General features: G+C 38.4%; 1 protein-coding gene across 2 annotated transcripts; it reads left to right on the forward strand.

Annotated features, from left to right (window-relative positions):
- Positions 1–827: 827 nt before the first annotated feature.
- dis3l2 (DIS3 like 3'-5' exoribonuclease 2) lies at positions 828–20007 on the forward strand. Of its 2 annotated transcripts, none has more exons than XM_041803516.1 (21): positions 828–892; positions 3145–3911; positions 4295–4425; positions 5757–5810; positions 5961–6062; positions 6214–6388; positions 6576–6640; positions 7135–7364; positions 7443–7616; positions 8447–8526; positions 8625–8737; positions 8891–8998; positions 10327–10560; positions 11267–11346; positions 12063–12246; positions 12609–12695; positions 12805–12952; positions 13213–13343; positions 16549–16653; positions 17427–17531; positions 17872–20007. In XM_041803516.1, exons 2-21 carry the CDS (start codon positions 3170–3172, stop codon positions 17971–17973), a joined length of 3150 nt encoding a protein of 1049 aa, XP_041659450.1. In that variant the 5' UTR covers positions 828–892; positions 3145–3169; the 3' UTR covers positions 17974–20007. The 2 variants fall into 2 exon arrangements, with proteins under 2 accessions (XP_041659450.1, XP_041659449.1); XM_041803515.1 differs by having other exon boundaries at positions 831–910.
- The last annotated feature ends 1304 nt before the right edge of the window (positions 20008–21311 follow it).

Genomic DNA, 21311 nt, shown 5'->3' on the forward strand with positions numbered 1-21311 from the left:
GTTGAAAAAATCTCCCTCTACTGTTGGCGCCAAGCTGAGTTTACAGGTGGTACTAATGACGATGACGTCATTGTTTAAATAAAACCATGTCATTAAAAAAAACGATGAGACTATGCTGTTTACATATTAACAATGTAACAACAACATTAATAATAATCCATTACTTATCATTTAAACGTATCATGCATATAAACCACACATTATTTTGCAGAAGAATTCTTGTCCTATTTTTTATATCACCCCTAAAATATTACTAACGTTAAATGACATGTACCTTCAACATTCATACTAGTCTCGTTCAACAAACGTGGTTTTCTTTCTGACTAAATAATACGTTTCGTTTCTCCACTCTTGATGATTTACAGAGAAGTCGGTGGAAAGAAAAGACATTCTCACGTGTCTGCTGCCCTCTGGAGGTTGCTAGTGTCTGTACTACAGCCACCAGCTGTTCCTTAGTAAAACAAAATCTGCAATGTCATGGCAAAGCCCTGGAATATATTTGTCACCAGGCGGTCGGTCTGCTGTTGAAACAACCAGGTCACAATTTTTCAAGGCTTGATAGGCCAATATGACTCTGAAGTAACGGAAATATTCCCTCACGTTTATGCTTCGGTATTCCTTGTCATCTCTCTTATTTTTTTTAAATATAAATTAAAAGTTATAAAAAAAAACCTTTCATTATATAATATTTGGCTACATATCCTCAAATTATTTGACAAATAAATTGTGACTTTTAACAATAAATCGTGACTTTCCTCAATGTTGTGTTTTAATGTAGTTCTCAAATTTCCTACTGCACACGAACACATCATGGCAGTAACGTTACATGACGACAAAGGAAGTGAATACATCAGTTAGCAGTTCGCTCTCAACAGCGGCAGAGTTACATAAGGTAAAAGCATTGAATAAGGTAATGTTTCATTCTTGAGTGTGGCAGTCTTTGCTTTAAATTTTTGATGTGTATCGTGGTCAGGGTAGCGGTTACTTGACGGACGAAATACGTCAGTGGTTAATTTTTGTTAGTTAACACCTGCCGTTACTGGCATATAGCTGATGCTAGTTGGGCATGCTATTAACTGAGCTAACGTTCAGTCCAAACTTTTACCTGTAGTCAAGTAGAGCTACGTCGTGGATGGCATTTTAAACTTGTTAAGACTGAAAACTAGAAGACAACGTGATGGAACTGTATTTACAATTGTGCAACAGCTCGCCGTCATTTAAATTAGGGCAACAAAACTTATGTTAACTATGTTTTAACAAACCTACCTGTATGATGTAAGACAAGTTGACTACCCAGCAATAAGTCACCTTCAGAAGAAATGTTCTAGTTATGGATGAGTCAGCATCTATTTTAGTACAGCAGTTAACTTTAATAAAAATGGTAACAGATAGGGCAGTTATCAAGTTAGGATTAGTCTACATAATGTGAAATAAGTGCATTTCTCAGTAACAAGTCACCCTCTCAAGAGTTGTCAGTCATAAGTTTAACCATCTTTTAAATTTTGGGCATTTATGATGTACTTTAAATACTTTTTTGACGCTACATTGACTGATGTTGACAATGTTTTTGTGTGTAATTTCTACAGTTTACTGGCTAGATGGACTTATGCCTCTCCTAAACAGAATTTCAAAGCCTACATATTATTATCCATTATCACTCACATGCAGATGAGGATGAAATTATAAGCCCCTATGAAATTTTAATTATTTTTATTTCCAAGTGCTGTTAGACAAGGGAAGTCAATTTTAACACAGCTTCTCCAAACATCTTCGTTTTATTTTGGATGCTGACATTATTTGACTTAGCACGGAAACTACCAGGGTAAAATTATAAGCCCCCTTGATGCTAATAGTCAGACGTGTCTCCTGTTTGCTGGATATTATCCTGCAGTCGTTTGATGCGGTTTTCAGAAACTCTCAGGCACTTCTCCTGAGGAATCCCAGCCCATTCTTCTTTGGTGCCTCCAGATTTGATGGTCTTCTGGGATGGACCTTGGTCTTCAGTTCACCTCACAGATTTGCAGGATTCAAGTGAAGGCTTTGTGCAGGCCAGTCAATAACGTTTACTTTGGTCTTCTGGAGGCAGTTCTTCACCAGGAGCCGTGTGTGTTTTGGGTCAGACAAAGCGATAACCCAAACCCAGTTTTACTGCTTGAGGTTTTCTTTCCAGATCTTCACATATCCTCCTTTCATCATGATTCCTTCCACCTTAACAAGATTCCCAGCTCCAGATGCACTGAAGCATCCCCCAGCATTACACTGCCACCTCTGTGTTTCTCTGTGAGGACGGTGTTCTTTGGGTTATACGCCTCTCTTTCTCCAGACATAAGCAATGTCTCTGTGGCCAACAAGCTCTAGTTTGGTATCATCTGACCAAAGGACCTGCTTCCATTAGGCATAATCTTTCTCTAAATTGACCTTAGCATACTTCAGTCTTTCTTGAAGGTGTCTCTTCTGCAGGAGTGGGGTTTTTCTTGGCCTTAGTCCATTCCTGTGCAGGGCTCCAGTGATTGTGTTCTGAGACTACAATTCCTGACATGACTCAGTTAATCACTAGTGTCTTGGCAGTTGTTCTGAGGTCTTTAGACACACCTCTCACTAGTTTTCTCTCTAGAGTCTTTGAAATCTTTCGTTTCTATCTCTGCCAGGCTTGTTCTGTAGTCTGTGGCTCTCTTTGAATATCTTGATACTTCTGACTGGAGTTCTTGACACTTGGGGTTGCTGTGAAAACTGTAATCTTTCTCTTGCTTTGTGAGCATCAATTCTTTTTTTAATTCTAAACTGATTCTTTTGTTTTTGCCACGATGCTTTCTCTAGTGACATCTCAAACCTTTCCCGAAGTTTTTATATTGTGTGTAAATTGGGAGATGACTTTTAGTTTTCAAAGTAAAATAAAACTAGGATGTTTTGGAAAAGCTGTGTTAAAAGATATTTGCTCTGTTTAACAGCTCTTAGGGAAACTCTCATAAAAACTTACATTTTATAGGTAATGTAATCCTCATCTGTAACATTGAATGTATTGTTTTCAAATGCAGTATCAAAGTAGCAAAGTGTCAAACATTTTGACAACCTTTCCTCACAGTAAAGCTTGTTGACTAAATTTTAATGTAAACAATCAGAATGTGTGTGGTTTTGTCATTTCAGTGACTGCACCTTTCACGGTTGCCTAATGGATTCTCCGAGGCACGATAAGAAGACCAACCTAAACCGAGAGCAGAAGAACAGCCAGAGGCAGTCATCCGCTCCTCGTCAGAAAGATGCCTATGCTAGGCTTCTCAGTCAGCACAACAGCAGCAAATTCAGTCAGTATCTGGAACAATATGCAAGGGACACGTTATTTCAAAGAGAGGGAAATGGCCCAAGCACACAAGCCCAGAGTGACAGGCTTAATATCCCACAGCAAAAGAGGGATCAAGTGCCCTATGATTTCTCTGATTCAAGTGATTTTTCCCCTTCATCAATGAAAAGTATAGCAGATGAGAGTTCGCTGTCTTTGTACATGGAAAAACTGAACACCCGCAGTGCTCCACAGGACTGTGAGAGAAAGCAAGGCATGTCTGACAGACAGCACCGGGGACAGAGAAGAGACACCACCACAAGCCAAGATGGTGATATCGAGTCTGGTGAGGAACTCATCTCTCTAAAACCCAACGACTCAAAAAGACAACAGAAGCAGCAAAAGAAAAATAAAGGACCCAAGGAGATGGACTCATTTGTTGGATCCCCCCAGTCCCCCAAAGCCAGTACAAGTGGACAAGAGCAAGAGAGGATGAAGTCGAAGAAAAAAAATCAGGCGAAGCACCAAGAGGAGGACAAAAGTAAGGAAGGGGTGTCGACACCTGGGTCTGACACTCAGATGGCAAGGCCGAAGTCCCCTCATGGCAGGGACAAAACACTGCAGCAGCTCAGAGGTACTGAAAATGTTAGGTGAAGTATCCAAGTTTACTACACTAATGGGACTCAAGTAAAAATCAAGCATGTTCCAATCCAACACAACAACAAGTTCTGAGCACCCATTACACAGTACAAAAACAGTGGCAGTAATTGTGCAATTGATCTTTCTGTCACTTATGGTTGCTTTTGATTAAATTTAAGACTGAAGGTTTGTAGGTTTTTTTTTTTTTTTTGCACTGTTAGATACTATTGATCATGAAAACAAGTAAGATTATATCATTTTAAAACACTTGGTTTAAGAGTTTCCAAAACTGTACAACCTTCATTTGTAATTATAGTGTTGTTTAACGTTTTTACGACTTTTATAATGGTTTAAATTAACAGGTGAACTTTATTTCAGCTTCCAGTGCCAACTCTCCTGCTGACAAGAATAGGAGCAAAGGAGGCAGAGGATCTAAGAAACAAGTGTTTGAGCCCTACATGACACTTGAGGAGGTGTCCCATGGCCTTAAAAGAGGAGAGCTCATTCAGGTAGAAAACAATGCTTACAGTTCCTGAGACCATATCTGAATCAAAAACATTATTATTAAGTTTAATTTATGTCATTATATAAAAGACATTTCTACATTTTGGCTCTCCTAAATACAAACTTAAACCTCTAGACCAGTGGTTCTCAACTGATGGGTTGAGAGCTAAAAGTGGGTTGCGGAGCTGTTTCCAGTGGATTGCAAATATGTGCTGGGGAATGACATTGTCAGTTTATGAAGTACTTTACATTTTTTTCTGCAGTTTAAGTATTTTAATGGCAGAAAAGAAACAAGAAAGTGCTTTTCAGATTTTTAAAATTATCCTGGAATTTTCATTGTGGATTTTCCTACAATCTTTAGAGAATTTTGCCTGCAGACTTTAAGAACTTACCCTCAAATTTTGTGAGTTTTCTTTCAGCATTTTCCCCAGAAATTTTTAGTAACATTATATGGGACTTTTCCTGTAAATGCAAAGAAATTTTGCTTGGAACTTGAAACTTTTTGGAACTTTCAGCATTAATTATCAAGACTTTTCCAAGAACCCTTTCTTTGTTTTTATTTTATGTTCTGTACTGTCTGAGGTCCAAACAGCACTGTTATTTACTAAATAAATCTGGCTGAAAAAGAAATATTGGAAATTTTGGTTGTGATGGCTGATAAAGGAGTTGGTAGTGGGTCCTGAGGCTAGACAACTTGAGAACCTCTATTCTAGACCAGTGGTTCTCAATTGGTCAGGCATCAGGACCCACTACTTCCTCCTTAAGAGAAACCATGACCTAGATTTAAAAAAAAATCTTCATTTATTCCATGAATGTTGATTAATCAGTCGTCACTGGTTAATCAGTTTTCTTGGCTACCATTACACCATAAAGACATAAGAACACTAAATAGAAAACTTGCTGAACAAAGAGACGGAACAAAACAAATACGTTATAAAAGCACATCAAGGATTTGCATGCATACATTATATTTTATTCAATTTTCCTGAGATAGCATGGAAGTTTGGTAATTTCTCTTAAAAGTTCCTTCTTGTCATCGGCACACCAGCTTTATTCCCCAACAAAAGGGAGATAAATAGGTAGAAACCTTGAGGAAATACACTGAATTTTACTCGTAATCATAGCAAAAACCTAAAAAAAATACATGTATGAAATAACTGTATGCCCACATGGGCTTCCGTAGACAAAGTTTTGGTCACTTTTTTTTCCCTGGCATACACTCACAACCCACCAGAAAGAGCTTTGTGACCCACACACTTATAGCAGCATTTACAGAAGTAAAATACACATTATACAACTGAATCAATTTCTGAATTTCTACATACTTCCTTTGCAGGGTCAAATAAGAATCAACCCAAAGAAATACCATGAAGCTTTCATCCCATCTCCTGTAAGTTTAACCCAGAGCGAACTGGGCCCATAAAACACCATATTGTTAACATTTCTGATTTTGCAGTGTACTTAAAAGTAAATGTAAATTTACATGTGATTTAGTGTTTAAATCCCTTAAAGGTTGAAATAAATCTTTTCTTCTTTTCAGGATGATACCAGGGATATATTTCTGGATGGGATTGTAGTTCGAAACAGAGCGTTGAATGGAGATATAGTGGTGGTACAAATCCTTCCTCGAGAACAGTGGAAGGTAGACTAACCTTACAACCTCTGTCTGCAACATTCAAAGTGTATCATTTTCATCAAAAAGAACCTTTTCAGGAATTTTTCCCCAGGACAGTAAAATAGACATTTATGGAGTGTATCAGTAAGAAATTAATGTACTATGCTGGTCTGTTCAGGTTGTGAGGTCGGATACTGACTGTGAGGGTGCCAGTGAGTCAGAGAGCCAAAGGGAGAATACAGCGAAGAAGAGGACAGCACAACTCACACCAAGGCCGGGTGCTAATGCTGAAGAGCAGTGCAGTGACCAAGACGAGTTCATCAGAAAAGTTCAGAACACTCTCACTGAAACAGGTAAACTTCATATGCAGAAGAGCAGACTACATAGAACATCAGTACTCTGGTGATAATACAAGCAATTTAAACTCACCTTCAGTTTGGTAATTGTTGTGTTCATTTATTTTTAAAACCAACAAAAAAGAGCAGAGCAGCAGAGTTCAGCTTGTATGTGTAAATCTTCCCTCTTTTCTGATGGAAATAGGAGAACCTCTAGAAGACCCCTCAACCCCGAGATCCAATGGGGAAATACTCCAAAAGACCGCTAAAGTGAGCTCCATGCCTATTTGTTATGCTGTGCCTTGCGCAAAATTAAACATAGATTTAAAGATAATTACACAAATGTGCATTTTTTTCTGCCAGGATGCAAAGAAAATGTGGTGTTGTATTTTCCAAAAGAGTACATTTTATTTAAACTCTACTGAAAGGAGACCTAGGCCTTCAGTCCAGCCAGTAAAGTGACTATGACTAGCAGCCTTACTCCAATTGGTCTCCTGTTTAATCACAACTTAAACAAGTTAATTTGAGTTGTCATTCAGAATTTATCCTGCTTGTTTATAACAGACATTTATTTGCACTTAAGAGCTTGTACTCTGAAAAGATAGCGTTAAGGACAAGCTGAGATGGCAACAGTTCAGCCTGTTAATTCATGTGTTCCCTTAAAGTGATTTGTTATTTGATAGCCTGAAATGAGGACGTTTTATTAGCAACTAAGTCTTAAGTTTGAAGTGTTTACAATATTTCTGGTGTGGTTTACCCATCAGGTGGTGTACATTGTCGAAAAGAAACACTCAAGAGCTGTCACAGGCTTCCTCAAATTCCTGCCCGATAAAACCTTTGCCATGTTCTCCCCTGTCGACCACCGGGTGCCACGGATCAACATTCCCCTCACTGACTGTCCGGAAAACTTTCATTCCCGCCCTGGAGATTACACCAACACCTTGTTCATATGTCGGATTACAAATTGGGCAGCCGACAGCAACTTTGCAGAAGGGTGAGTGTTAATATTCAAATGTTGAATCTTCACAACAGTCAACCAGCCTGCCTTACTCTCTTCCGATGTCTCCTCCAGTCGACTCGCCAAGACTTTGGGTCAGGCTGGAGAGATCGAGCCAGAGACAGAGGGCATCCTGACAGAGTACGACGTAGATTCGTCTGAGTTTTCAGATGAGGTGTTAGACTGCCTGCCCAAGAACCTGCCTTGGACCATCCCACCTGAGGAGATGAGGAAGAGAAGGGATTTGAGGTAGGACTAGGAAGTTTGACAGTAAAGAGGGACAACCTGATAATGAATATAAAGTTGTGACCATGAGAAAACAAGATATTTTCAGAAGGTTTCACAGCAGTTTCATTTCTATTAGAACCCATAAACACAACAAAATACAGTAGTATAGTACTGGATTTTGTTTGTATGGAGTAGCAGCCATTCTTACACAGCTCCCACAAGGATGATAGTTATCATTCACATGTCAACAGATGTATAGCTGAGTCCATTTGGCTTCTCCTTAAGTTGAACAAGTCATGTTAACATCATGGGAAAACACATAAATTGTAGAGTAAACCTAGTTGCTGCATTTTCATTTTGTCCAGTATGCATACTAAAGCAGGAATCTGTGCTAATACAGACACTACCACAGACGTCAGCTGGGTTGTGACTGATAACTAACTTTGGGGAAAATTAAGCTCATAAAACCCTTTGTTACTTTCATCAGCAGGGATGCAGATGTTTTTTGTTGATATTTCCAAACTTATTTTTGCAAATACTGATACATGCACACCTTTTATTTACTGTAAAGAACACCAAGTGTCTCCTGAGATGCAAGGAAGTTGACCGTCTGGTATTTGTTTTATGCTTTGGGCTTCATTCAAAACATTCAGGGCTTAAGATAGCTTTGAAGAAGTGGGTCACATCTCCTTCAATGTGTAGCACCCTAGGCAACCAACTATACCTGATGGTACACTCTTATGTTTTATTTAATGTTTGTCATTTATTGACAGGACTCAAGTGTACTTTATTATGTCTTAATTAGGCCATGGTTTAATATGAAAAACAAAGCACTATTTTATCATGTATAGGAGAGAGTGCATCTTCACCATTGACCCGTCCACTGCCAGAGACCTGGACGATGCTCTGTCCTGCAGACTACTTCCTGATGGTAAAAACAACTTAACTGTGACTTTTATTGATTGAGATTCAGAGTTGTTAGAGCTATTTATTCAGAGTGTTTGGTCTCTGACTGTCTTTGCCACACAGGAAACTTTGAGGTTGGAGTCCACATTGCTGATGTTAGTTATTTTGTGGAGGAGGGAAATGCTTTGGATAACATCGCCAGCCAAAGAGCAACAACTGTTTACCTGGTTCAGAAGGTAGGGGGGTTTTAACCTTTCTTTTCAAAATTTTTTAATAAGCAGCTCAACTGTCTGCAGTCATTGGTTACTTGTCAATTAAAAGTCATTTGACTGATATCTTTATGGTTATAATTTTTTTTCTAAGTGTGTTTGTGTTTTATCCCCATTCAGGTGATCCCCATGCTGCCCAGGCTGCTGTGTGAAGAGCTGTGCAGTCTGAATCCTCTCACTGACAGACTCACCTTTTCTGTCATTTGGGAAATCACCCCAGAGGGAAAGGTATGATCATTTAAAATCATATTACAGGTAAAGTCAGTGTGTTTTACACTTAAAAACAAAATAAAGAAAATGCACAAGTAAACCATGGCACATAGGTCACCGTAGGATCACAAATTTAAGTTGAGGAAAATTTAGAAAAGTTATTCACTCAACATTCATTCCTTAGCTGTTAGATATGCACCAATTGACCAACTGGTGACCAAGAGCGGAACAGTTTTCATTCTATCTTGATTGGTGACCATTTGGTCCTCTTAAATCTGTACAATTTTGTGCCCATCTCAAACCCTTACACACAATCTGAGAATTTCATGCAATTGGAACAGAGACAAACACGGAGCAACAGCCACACCTGAAGAGAGGAAATCCCTTTACCTACAAGGGAGTAAACTGAGACTGTTTTGTATCCAATTATGGCACACTGATGAACAACAATATAGGAAAGAGTAAAACACTAAAGAAAACATTTTTGCATTAGTCAAGCCATTTTGAAGGTGATTGATGATTTAGAACAACACCTGCTGTTTCCTTCTTGCTCGCTTGCACCTCTTCTCTCTCGCCCTCTTTCTCACCCTCACTTAAACACCACGGTTTGCCCATGTATCAAGTGGATATCAACCATGAAAATGTAACAAAGGCAGAAGTTTGTAGCCAACTCACCGGTCATAACAGACACTGAATTAAAAAGTTGCTTTCTATCTCTCTAATTTGGCACAAGCCTGTGCTGTATGAAGATCTCTGTCAAGATGGATGGATCCAGAGTAATTTTAAAGGACTGACAGAGCCACAGACTCGCAGTGCGAAACAGTTTGCCATATTCTACGAATTTTCATAGTGAAGGCAAACAAAAACGCAGCAAACTTAGTGTGTGTAAGGTTCGAGTGTGTCACCATTTTTTGGATTACAGAGCCAAAAAAAACGCTTCAGAAAATAACAGACCCTGTTTGTGAAGACCTTGAGTGTTGTACTCTTTGTATATAACACTTCCCTTTTGATAAGCAGTCTATTAACAAACAACAGTAGCTCTTTTAATTAACAATATAATAATCAGCCAAAGTCAGAAATGTTTATGTTGGATCTTAAAGAATATCAGTTGTTGTAATTGATGCATCTCCATGAACCATACACAGCTATTAACACTTATAAACATATAAGCTGGTGAAAAAATTGGTGTACCGATGTGATACTTAAATGATGTGATGGCTGATTTATTAGGCAGAAAATGTTTGTAGATGCTTCTTCAGGTAGAATTAAAACCAATTCTGGCAGAATTATCCCTTTTCTTGATGTAATGTTCCTGAATCCACTCCATCTTCCTTTTCTCTCTCCAGATCCTAAGTGAATGGTTTGGCCGCTCAGTTATCCGCTCCTGTGTGAAAATGAGTTATGACCATGCTCAGAGCATGATTGAGGCGCCAGAGAAGCTATTTACTGCTGAGGAGCTACCTCCTGTGGCCCCTGAACACCCCATTGATGAGATTCATCAAGCTGTTCTCAACCTACACACCATTGCCAAGAACCTGCGAGCTCAGCGCTTCTCGGGAGGAGCCCTTAGACTGGATCAGGTCAGTTCCTGGTTGCCTTGTCTATATCTGTCCTGGATCTCTTGTAAACCAAGCATGATGGAGCATGACAGAAGTGTCTGAGAGCATAGGGCTCCAAAAATCCTTACAGAAGTGTCTTATTAAAGTAGATCTGTTGATGTTGAGATTTTTTGATTGGCATTTGATAAATTGGTATACTAATTTTAAAGCATAAATGAATATTTATGTTTGAATTAGCGTGTCTCATGGGAATAAAGCAACCAAATAGTTATTATTCACACACTGTGACTGTAATTCATATCAATTTTATGATAAGTAACCAAAATAATTTACTGGAAATGCATTTACTCACTGAACTGACCTCTCTGGTGAGTAGAAAAGGATACAAAAATGCTTATTGAACTTATGTTATGACATTTCAGTCATTTTTATTTATCTTTGTTGTGGAACCTTTTTGAGATTTGTAGTCAGTGCTTCTTTTTACGGTTCCTGTTCGCTGTTAGTTTATTTGGCATGCTAAACTCTGTGAAGCTGCCAGTTTGAGGTTGAGCATGCCCTTTAATTTCATGAAAGATGCAAAAAATTAATCATTGACTAATTAGCTGAAAGAGATTTACCAAAATGCTGTTGAACAGGACAGTATTCAGAACAAATAAGGAAATACACAGAAATAAGAGTCAGATAATTCATCTTATTTATTTCACCAATCTTGTGTTCTTTGTTTCAGTTAAAACTGGCGTTCACCTTGGACAAAGAGACCATGATGCCCCAAGGATGCTTCATTTACCAGTACAAAGACAGCAACAAGTGAGTAACATATCCTACTCTCATTAGTCTCTATATTCTTGAGATTAGTTTCCAAAATAATGAAAAAATACAATGATCAGCATGTACCATTAAATCTTGTGTGTGAGATAGAGTCTGTCCAATGTACCAGTGCAACCAGTGTTTTTTCATAGAATGCAGAGATGCTGTCATGAATGCAAGTGCAACTGCCACCTTCATCCACTGCACATCAGCTGATGTGACAGAAAATGTGATTCCATTCATTGTGTGTTTCAAGTGGCAGCTTCACTGCACGTACACTAGGCTTGCAGTATCACTTTTCAACAGCTTTTCTTCATCATCAGGTGTAGTCCTGCATTTAAAGTAAACTGTGGTGTGCTGTTAAGTAATCATCTTCGGGAGTGCTGGTTTGACAAGTGGAGATGGACAGCGGACAGTGGGTCTGTCCTTAAGAATATCAACTTTACCACAGACTGAGAGCTCAACTACCTTAGCAATAGCCAGAAAAATGCAAAAGCTGCTGCAAGAAGCTGCACTTTATGGACGTTGCAGAACGTAATGGAAATCCTTCAGAAGACGTTTATTCCACCTTAAAGAACCCTCAAAACATACTGATTGCTTTATATATGGTTATGACTTAAATGTCAGATTCTACGGTGTAACTTCTGTTTCCTGAATCAGTCTGTAGTGCTCTGTCATTGTTTTTCTATTTAACACTCTGTGTCTGTGTTTTACAGATTGGTCGAGGAGTTCATGCTCTTAGCTAACATTGCAACAGCCAACCACATCTACCGCAAGTTCCCCCAGCTTGCCATGCTCAGAAGACACCCTCCACCCAAAGCAAAGATGGTGGATGAGCTGCAGGAGCTCTGTGACCAGCTGGGCATCGACATTGATCTGTCCTCTGCAGGAGCACTGCACGTCAGTAATGCAGATGATACAGCTTGGTGTCTGACCTTAGGAAACATACAAAGATAGAATATTTTAATTAAGAATTAGCTTGATTAAAGCCATAACGATATGCTGTTAGAGTAGAGAAATCCATATTACATTCATACAAATTAAAAGGCTCTTGTTTGTGATGTTTTTTGTGTTCTGTAGCTCCTTTATAGATAAGACACAGAAGCTTTCCTTTGTCATCAAGGCCTAGAAATGGTATTACTGCTGTAGCAGAGTTGTATTGTTCTGTTGCTGTGCCATTTTCTTTTAATAATGATAAAGTTATCATATCACAACATCAATGCTTAAAACATCATGCCTTCTCTGCTTTTTATTACATGCAGAAGAGTCTCAACACTTCTCTCGGTGATGATGAGTACACAACTGCCAGAAAAGAAGTCCTCACTCACATGTGCTCCAGACCAATGCAGGTCAGAGCTCAGTAGTTATGTTTGTTCTTTTCTTACTATCCAATCTTTTTTTTTAATCTTTCTTCACCATAAAGTTTTTTTTCTAACATCGCTTGTTGGTGTTTTCCAGATGGCAATATATTTCTGTTCTGGTGCACTTCAAGATGAGCAGTTGTTCAAGCACTACGCCCTGAACGTTCCTCTCTACACTCACTTCACGTCACCCATCAGACGCTACGCTGACATCATCGTTCACCGTCTACTGGCTTCTTCTCTAAGTGCGTACTTTTCCTGCCAGAGTCATGATGACAAGCACTCATAAACAAACAACAGAGCGCCCTTTTGGTATCAAACAATGATACTTCTGATAATGCATCAAGAACAAAGCAGCCTCAGATCTCACATTGCTGTGTTGTTTTTTGCTGCGGCTGCCTCTAGCATTATTTCTGCTCTTTCATTTTCCTGCTTTGTGTGTCTCAGAGTTAAATGTTTATGATTCTTTCTTCATTATAATCCTAACATGTGTGTCTCTGTGCAGAGTGTGGGCCTCATCTGGGACTGTCAACAGAAGAAGTCCAAAAACAGGCATCACATTGTAATGACAAGAAAACCGTGTCAAAGAGAGTCCAGGAGCTCAGCTCAGAGCTTTTCTTTGGAGTGTTTGTAAAGGTTTGTGCATATACTATCTTTCACAGCAAGTGTACATACATACAGTAGAAGAATTAAGTTATTTAAGCTGCTAGTTTGCTTCTCTCTCTTTGTAAAAGTGGCCATTGATTTGTTATCTTTTGATATCAAATGCTTCATCAACTTAAAGAAAATATGCTGCAGAAGTACTTTAAACACACTGTATGGAAATTCCACCTCAGGGGGCTCCTAATCAATACGATAACAAAATATCACAAGTAGAGACCAGGGGCCTATAGCACAAAGCAGGGTTAAGGTCTTAGCGAGGTAACTTCAGGGTTAACCCTGGGTTATCGATAGCACAAAGCCGGTTCATTTCTTATCGGGGTAGATCACCATGGTAACTTACGCTGAACGGCTAACCTGCTCCAGAGCAGGGTAAGTTGGAGGTTGAATCTGATCCTGTAAAATGCCCATCCCACTGGCCAATCAGCTTCTCCGAAACAATGGCCTGCCCTTTTCTCCCAAACCCGGTAGACAGAGGAGCACAACTAGTGAAGAGAGCATTAAGACGCGAAAGAGTGTTCCGAGACCGTTTAAACCCAGTGGATCAACCCGAAAATGCGCTTTATGAGAGGTACCAGTTCTCGCGGCCCGGACTCATCTACCTGTGCGAAATCTTGTTGCCGTTTATTGCCTGTGTGACCGCAAGAGCGGTGCGATTGTCCAATATGATATGAATTCATACGTAACCATACAGTTAGAGGTAATATTCTAGGAAGGGATAATCAAACTTCATTTATATAGCCCCTTTCACACATTCAGATGCAACACAAAGTGCTTGACAAATAAAAGGGATGTAATGCTAATGTGAAACAGCACATTATCCATCATGTCATTCCTACACTTCATTCATTGTGTTTGAGGGCTTTCTGTCTTTAAACAGGGAGAGTATACCGGTATTTGAGTCCAGCTGCTGATTTGTAATTTGTTAATTTAGGTCAGACATCAACTCGGTATGCATGATTTCAGTGTGGCGACAATTTTAAGCTTAATTGTAGCTTGATGTTAAGACATGAAACAGACCAACTTACCAGACGCAATGATGTTTTTATACTTATTTTTAATTTGCCCCCATGTTCTTTTCACTCAGAAGGATTACATCTGGGGAATGAGATGATGATTGTAATGCACGCAATTCATTTGCAGAGTATATTGTTCATGAGATTCATGAGTGTGATCAGTGTCAGATTGAGCCATTGATGAGTAACTTACACATTTACACAGTCCGCCATGCACTGCCCACTGCCACGCATTTTGCCTATGATTGGCAGCCGCCATGGTGTTTCCTTTTTCCTCCTCGTACTTCATCATTATTAATCTTTGCTCCTCACATTGAAGTAGGGCGCCCTGTCACTTGCTTCCTTGCGATTCTCCATCTGTTTAGCGCTCATGATTGCCTTTGTGCCCTCCCTTTATACGTGCGCGTTCACGGCTCTTGATGAGACAAACCTGGGTTGAGTTACCGTGTGGATAACCCGTGTCGTGCTATCGATTATCCTGATTGCCATTGTTGGGGTTAGTCAACCCTGGATAGATGTGAGTTACCCGGGGTAAGCTGACCACGCTTCGTGCTATAGGCCCCAGCTGTGGGTTGCACCAGTGGTGCATAAGTTCAAATGAAACCTAATTTAAATCTAAGATCTGAATATGACAGGGTTTACATCTTAAGAGCATTTAAGGTGTTGCACCAGCTGAGATAGTTTCAATGTAGGCTTAAGTTTTAACTTAGATTTTACACCTTCCTCCTACTAGGTGTAAAGTCCTCCATAAAATATGGCTGTCATGGTTAGGAGCTGAGAACTTTAATGGCTGTTTGGTGTCCGCAGTGTGTTTTCCATGAACATGTTTTCCATGAGCAGAGATCATTTCTTCCGATTACCATTGAGTTATCTCTGTTAGATTTAACTACTCAGTGTTAGTGCTGTTATTTCAAACTGGCTTTAGTTTTAGGCTTTGCAATCATTTATGCAAAATACCTTGTAATATTTTTTTACACTTTGGCACTGTTTGAGTATTAACGGCAGTTAGCAGAAGTTATTTTAGCCGTTAGCCCGGTAAAAGACAATAAGACATGCATGGCAGCACTGTACCAAACCTTCAGTTAAAATATTTTTCACTAATTGGTTAAGTATAGTGAAAATGTCATATCCATGCCAATATTTTGGTTAGTAGGACATCAAGCTCTACTTGTTAAGATCAACCTTAAGTCTCCATGGTACAACCAAACAATGCCAGCTGGCGATGGCACAGAATCGTGGTCCATCACGTGAATGAGATACACCAAAAAGAAACATTTTTCCTATTGTAGCTTTGACAAACGTGCATTAAGCTCAATGAATTATCTCAAAATAGAAAAATACCTATAAATTTAAATCAAAGAGTCTTAGTCTCATTGTGGTCTAAAAAAGAACTTAAATCTTGCCCCTTTGTGTTTAGAGACTGCATTCACAAGGTAATTCATGATGCAATACACAACGATACAGTATGTGTCTAATGACAATGATTTTTTTTATTATAGGTGGACATTGCAGCGTAGATCACAATATGATTTGATACGTTTTATGATAGGTGGCCTACAATAATTGTTATCATGGTGCAGGAATTCTGCGAAAACAGATACATTAGAAGACAATGATGAGAATGCTTATCTTATCCAATGAACTTAAAACTATGAATATCCTTGAAAAGCACAGTACAGTATTCATGTGTTTATTCAATTTAATCCTTCTTCTCATTCTTCTATCTGGCTGCTACTTCTTGGCTGAGTTATGGCCTAGTGAGGTAATGCGTCTGACTGGCAGGGAAATCAGTTTAAAGTGCTGTAGTATTTCTTTTCTTCAACTATCATATGAACCAACATGTATATTTTATTTACTGTTTTGCTATTTTTCCACACCAAAGTTGTGACTTTTCTTCAATGTAAGCCACCCAAGAAAATGTATCCCCAGTAGTAGCATGATGACAAAAACATCATTGCCGGAATATATCATTTATATTGCTTTTATTTTTCCCTAACCACCCCCACTCTTCAATAAAAACGTACCTATACTACCTCATCCAGTATACTTTTCCAGAACAAACAAACAAAACAAGCATTTCCTCATTTTAGATTTATAATCAGCCACTTTTGATGATTCAGAGACATGCTGATAGTATCCTATATGAAATAATATTTTGTTCACAGGAATGTGGTCCTCTGGACTCTGAAGCTATGGTGATGGGGGTGCTGGATCAGTCCTTTGATGTGCTGGTTCTACGATATGGAGTACAAAAACGCATCTACTGCAAGGTCAGCCACTGACAAGAGGAGTTTCAGTTGTCCTATGCATGAATTTGCTGTATAGTCATATTTGGTGTAGCTTAGTAATGGCTTTTACTGTATGTTTTTGTAGAGTGCTATTCTGCTTGGCCATTAATCTAAAACAGGGGTTCTCAAAGTTTTGATAGCTGAGGGCCAATTTAGGAACTCAATATTGGACTGAGGGCCGCCCAAGAAAAAAATAAATGGAAAAAAAAAACAGGAAAAAAATCCCATTTGTAATCATTTTAATGACCAGGTTGCATCTCTACAGTTTACATTTATTGATCTGCATCCGGTGATGTGCAATAAACACATTTCAATTAATAAATGAGGCTAAACCTGGCAAAACTTGAGAAAACCTTGAGAAACACTGTAATACACACAAAATCCCTGGGGTTTTCTGCCCTCTACAGTCAAATTTGGGATATAACAGTCCTGTGTGCAGTCCATTTCAGAATATAATATACTTATTTAGAACAGTCAGTCTCAGTGTGCCTTGCTTCCTGTCTTAACAATTGCGGGCCGCCAGAAATGTTTCTGTGGGCCGCCATTGCCTTGCAGGTCGACTTTGAGAACCTGTGATCTAAAACAAAAAAATATATAAAATATATTAAAAAAATATTTAGGTGAGAGACCTGAAGTAGTTCAGGAAGTGATGGTGTGAAAGTTCAAGACAAAACTAGTCCAAAGGGGGTTCTCAGCAGTAGATTGGGGTACATTTTGATCAGAAACTGTGTGAAACTGTTTGTTTCTAATTTCAGTCCATTACGGGTCTGGACTCGTTTCACCATCGTAAGGTGGGGAAGAAATCTGAGCTAACTCTGGTCTGGGCATCAGAGGACCCAGAGAAACCTCCAGTGGAGCAGGTGAGATCCGTACACTGAAAAGGGTTTTGTTAAGATATTTGTGCCAAAAAAAAATTGGTAAGTTCCCCATTAACATTGCTGTGTGACAAATGGTTATGATTCTCTTTAATTGCCAAACCAATAATAATTTAACATGATTTATTCATCCAAACTTCACCAACATTATTGGTTTGATATAGCTCTATCCACATATACAGTTAATATTGTTCTCAAACACTCGACAACCGTAAAGATCATGTACATGTTAGTTAGGGCAGCAAGCTGACATTAGCATCCTTCAAAAGGACAATTTTGTTGACATAATGGACTTCTAATAAAGATACATTTTTTTTATTTACAGGTTATTTCAATCTTCACATTAGTGGAGGTGCAGCTCAAAGCAGATGAGGCACCAATGAAGTACAGCGCTGTGCTGAGGAGACCTGAGGAGCACGGATCCTAAACACTAAAATGGGCCATACAGCACAAAACCTTCTATGAACATTTAGATTTGCACTCTCTTTTGTTCATGGGTGGAAATTATGTGTAGTTTAGAGCCAGTATTACTGTGGTAAACTAGGTAATCATCCATCAGGCTAGAGTTGGATCTCAAATAGGAATCCATAACACATTTCCTTTTCGGCTTGAAGCCCTTCAGTGTGTTTTTACATGTTGGCTCACCCTCTACAAACAGGTCTATTAATGCTGCCACTTTTCAGACTTACTGTGTTTGAAGTTTAGAACTTCATTAGTGAGGGAATAATTCTGTGGTGTCATTAATTTGTGATATATGTGGAAGTCTGCAATTATTGACATGAACATTTAACCGTCACTTGCATAGAGTATGAAACACAAGGGGACTTTTATTCCTTCAAAATAATAGGAATAGTGAGAGTAAAAGAGTTAAAAGTCTGCCTTGATATGCTTTGGAAGTGGTGAACAGTATGACCTGTGATTTGAAGTAGGGGTGTTTTAATTGTGTAAAAGCTGCTAACTGTATCTGTGCCCTGTTTGACTCAGTAAGGGTCATGACTTTTATCATAGGGAGTGTACAAGTTAAGTATGACTCTGGTGTAACAGTAAAAGACAGAAAAGGTAGCAAGCATGTTTCACTTTGCTTGCAGATTGCTTTATTTAGTGAGAGTGAGTGATAACTGACGTACAAAGTCTAACGTTTGAAAACTGAACAGTTCTGATTTTACATCAGTTAGGATTGTGGGCGTATGGCTTTGTGCTTTATAAAGCAACAGGCTGAAGCGCTTCTGTAGCTTATTTATGTGGCTTTATTTAATGGCTTTCAGTCGTCATCGTCATGTATAATTTACAGAGAGGGGGTTCATTAGTAGAAATACTGCTTAGATAGCAGGGTAAAAGAGTATCAGCATTAATAGGATAAAAAAAAAACAACTACGCATCAGCCATAACTTTTTATTATTGCTGTCTGTATTTATAGTTTTATTCAGGAAGAGTTTCTTAGATTTCTCTGTGATGTAAATGAAGGAGACCCTCACTGTCACAGTGATGGAGAACAGCACTGGACTTTACATTCAATTAAAACTCATAAAAAAGTGGGTCTGATAGGAATAACACAGTATTACAGACCTATCTGAGGTACATTTTCTGTTTTTAATGTGCTTATCAAGAAACATAACATAATCAACTCATTTTTATTGTTTTTAATACAAACATGGGAATGACTTGAATGTTAAATGCTGCTGAAAATAGCCAGTGGCCTTGGATCTTAACTGTATTTTTTTCCTTATCTTGAAGTGCTTCCAACTGTAAGATTTTGTTGTTTTGTTTTGTGTAGCTCAGATTGACTTGTTCAGCACTAATAATTCATGGACCTCATTAATGTCAACTGTGAATTGAGCCTTAATTCAATGAAATTGAGATAAAACTAAACATCAGTGCAGCTGCACATTTAACTTGTTTTTGACCTTTTTTTTGTTTAGAGTCAGTGTGCCTCTGTCAGTTTCTCACTTGTTCAGTTTTACATTTAACAGTGCCACAAAAAGTCATACAGATTGGCTGCTTAATCTGCAAGAATATGTTCTTATTTTTGGACATGAACTGGATTTTTATTTGACTTGTTTTTAGGTTCTTAGAAGAAGACTATGTTTGTTTTGGGGTTATTTTGCTTTAAGAGGATGGATGGTTTTCCATGAGCTTTACATAAGTTAAGTACTTCTGCAGACATGTCCTGTTTTTAGAGTGTTGTTCTGCAATAAGGATTAAGGAAATTAATTATAAACTAGCATTTGAAATAGAATTTAATGTAGTATCTGTTTTTTTTCTTTACAAAGTTATATTGTAACATGTAACTTTGATTGTGGTCAGTGTTTAAAGAGCATTTGTTCTCTGCCTCACAACATACAGGATAAAAAGATGTCTGTCTGTGTCTGAAGGAAATAAATGTACTTGAAATCCAGCAGGGGGAAACTCAATCACACTGTATTTCCTCTTATTATTGGTCAGATGATCACCCATTAACAGCACTGTGGCACTACCCTCCTGTGAGTAGTTTATATTATGAATAAACACAGATAATCTCAGTGTTTTTATAAGCAGGGATGGTTTATAATCAATCAGCTATAAATGCAACTCAACAACTCACCTTAGTCAATAAAGAGGTAGAGTTTTGCATCACAGTTGGTGACACTGCCCCTATTAACAACACATAGCCTACTCGAAGACAACTCCTAGTCTCAAAATAGCACATGGCATGTCAAACTTTGCTTGATATGAAAGGATTATTTCTGTTATCTTCAGATTTTATGGTAAGATTACTTTTTAGTAGGATGTGCCATAGGGCTGTCAATTTGAAATACTTGAAAATTTTTGATGTTATGTGTTAAATCCATATCTTTTTATCAGCAGTATCAGAAACAAAAACTAAAATGTAAAGTGCCGTGAAAAAGTATTTGCCTCCTTTCTGTATTCCTGTTTTTTTTGTTTGTTTGTTTGTTTTGGTTTGGTTTTTTGCATATTTATCACACTTAAATGTTTTGGATCATCAAACCAATTTTAATATCCCACAAAGAAAACTCAAGTTAATACAAAAGTCAGTTTCTAAATGATGATTTTATTTATTAAGGGGGAAAAAACATCCAAACCTATCTGGCCCTCTGTGAAAAAATAATTGCCCTCCTTGTTGAATCATGAGTTAACAGGGGTGAACCTTCCCAGGAGTGGTTGGCCAACCAAAATTACTCCAAGAATGCTACAACGACTCCTCCAGAAGGTCACACAAGAACCCAGAATGACATCCAAAGAACTGCAGGCCTCAGCTAGGGTCAGTGGTCATGACACAGAGACGTCCTGACTACAAAACTAAATTAGGTGGGAAAGCACTTCTGGGTAAAAGTGCATCTTTCAGATTTTCTCTGTTTGAAGAGTTGGAGGTTCATTATGAAAATGCTCTATGGTGACCTTAGAGTATTCAATCACTTTAAATACTTTATGGTAACTGCACTTTTTTGAGAGTCATCCCTTAGTCTGCCTTTTTCCCAAGAATGACTTTTGCACTGTTGTACCATGAGTGAAGTTACTGACTCCGGTAGAGAAATCCTGCCTGTGGGGCCCAAGAATCACACACAATGCTATACTGAACATGGTGGGAGAATTACTTACTGGTTCAGTATGCACCGTTTAATTAATGTCATTTCACTTCAGTTGACATACCTTGAGTGGTATAAATATTTAAGATAAGAGTGTGATAGAATAGAAATAAGGGAAAAATTACAGTGGGTAAAGCACATGTAGCTTTATAAAAATACTTTAAACATGATTTGAGTTGGA

Source organism: Cheilinus undulatus, linkage group 13, assembly GCF_018320785.1.
Source record: "Cheilinus undulatus linkage group 13, ASM1832078v1, whole genome shotgun sequence".
NCBI classification, from domain to species: domain Eukaryota; kingdom Metazoa; phylum Chordata; class Actinopteri; order Labriformes; family Labridae; genus Cheilinus; species Cheilinus undulatus.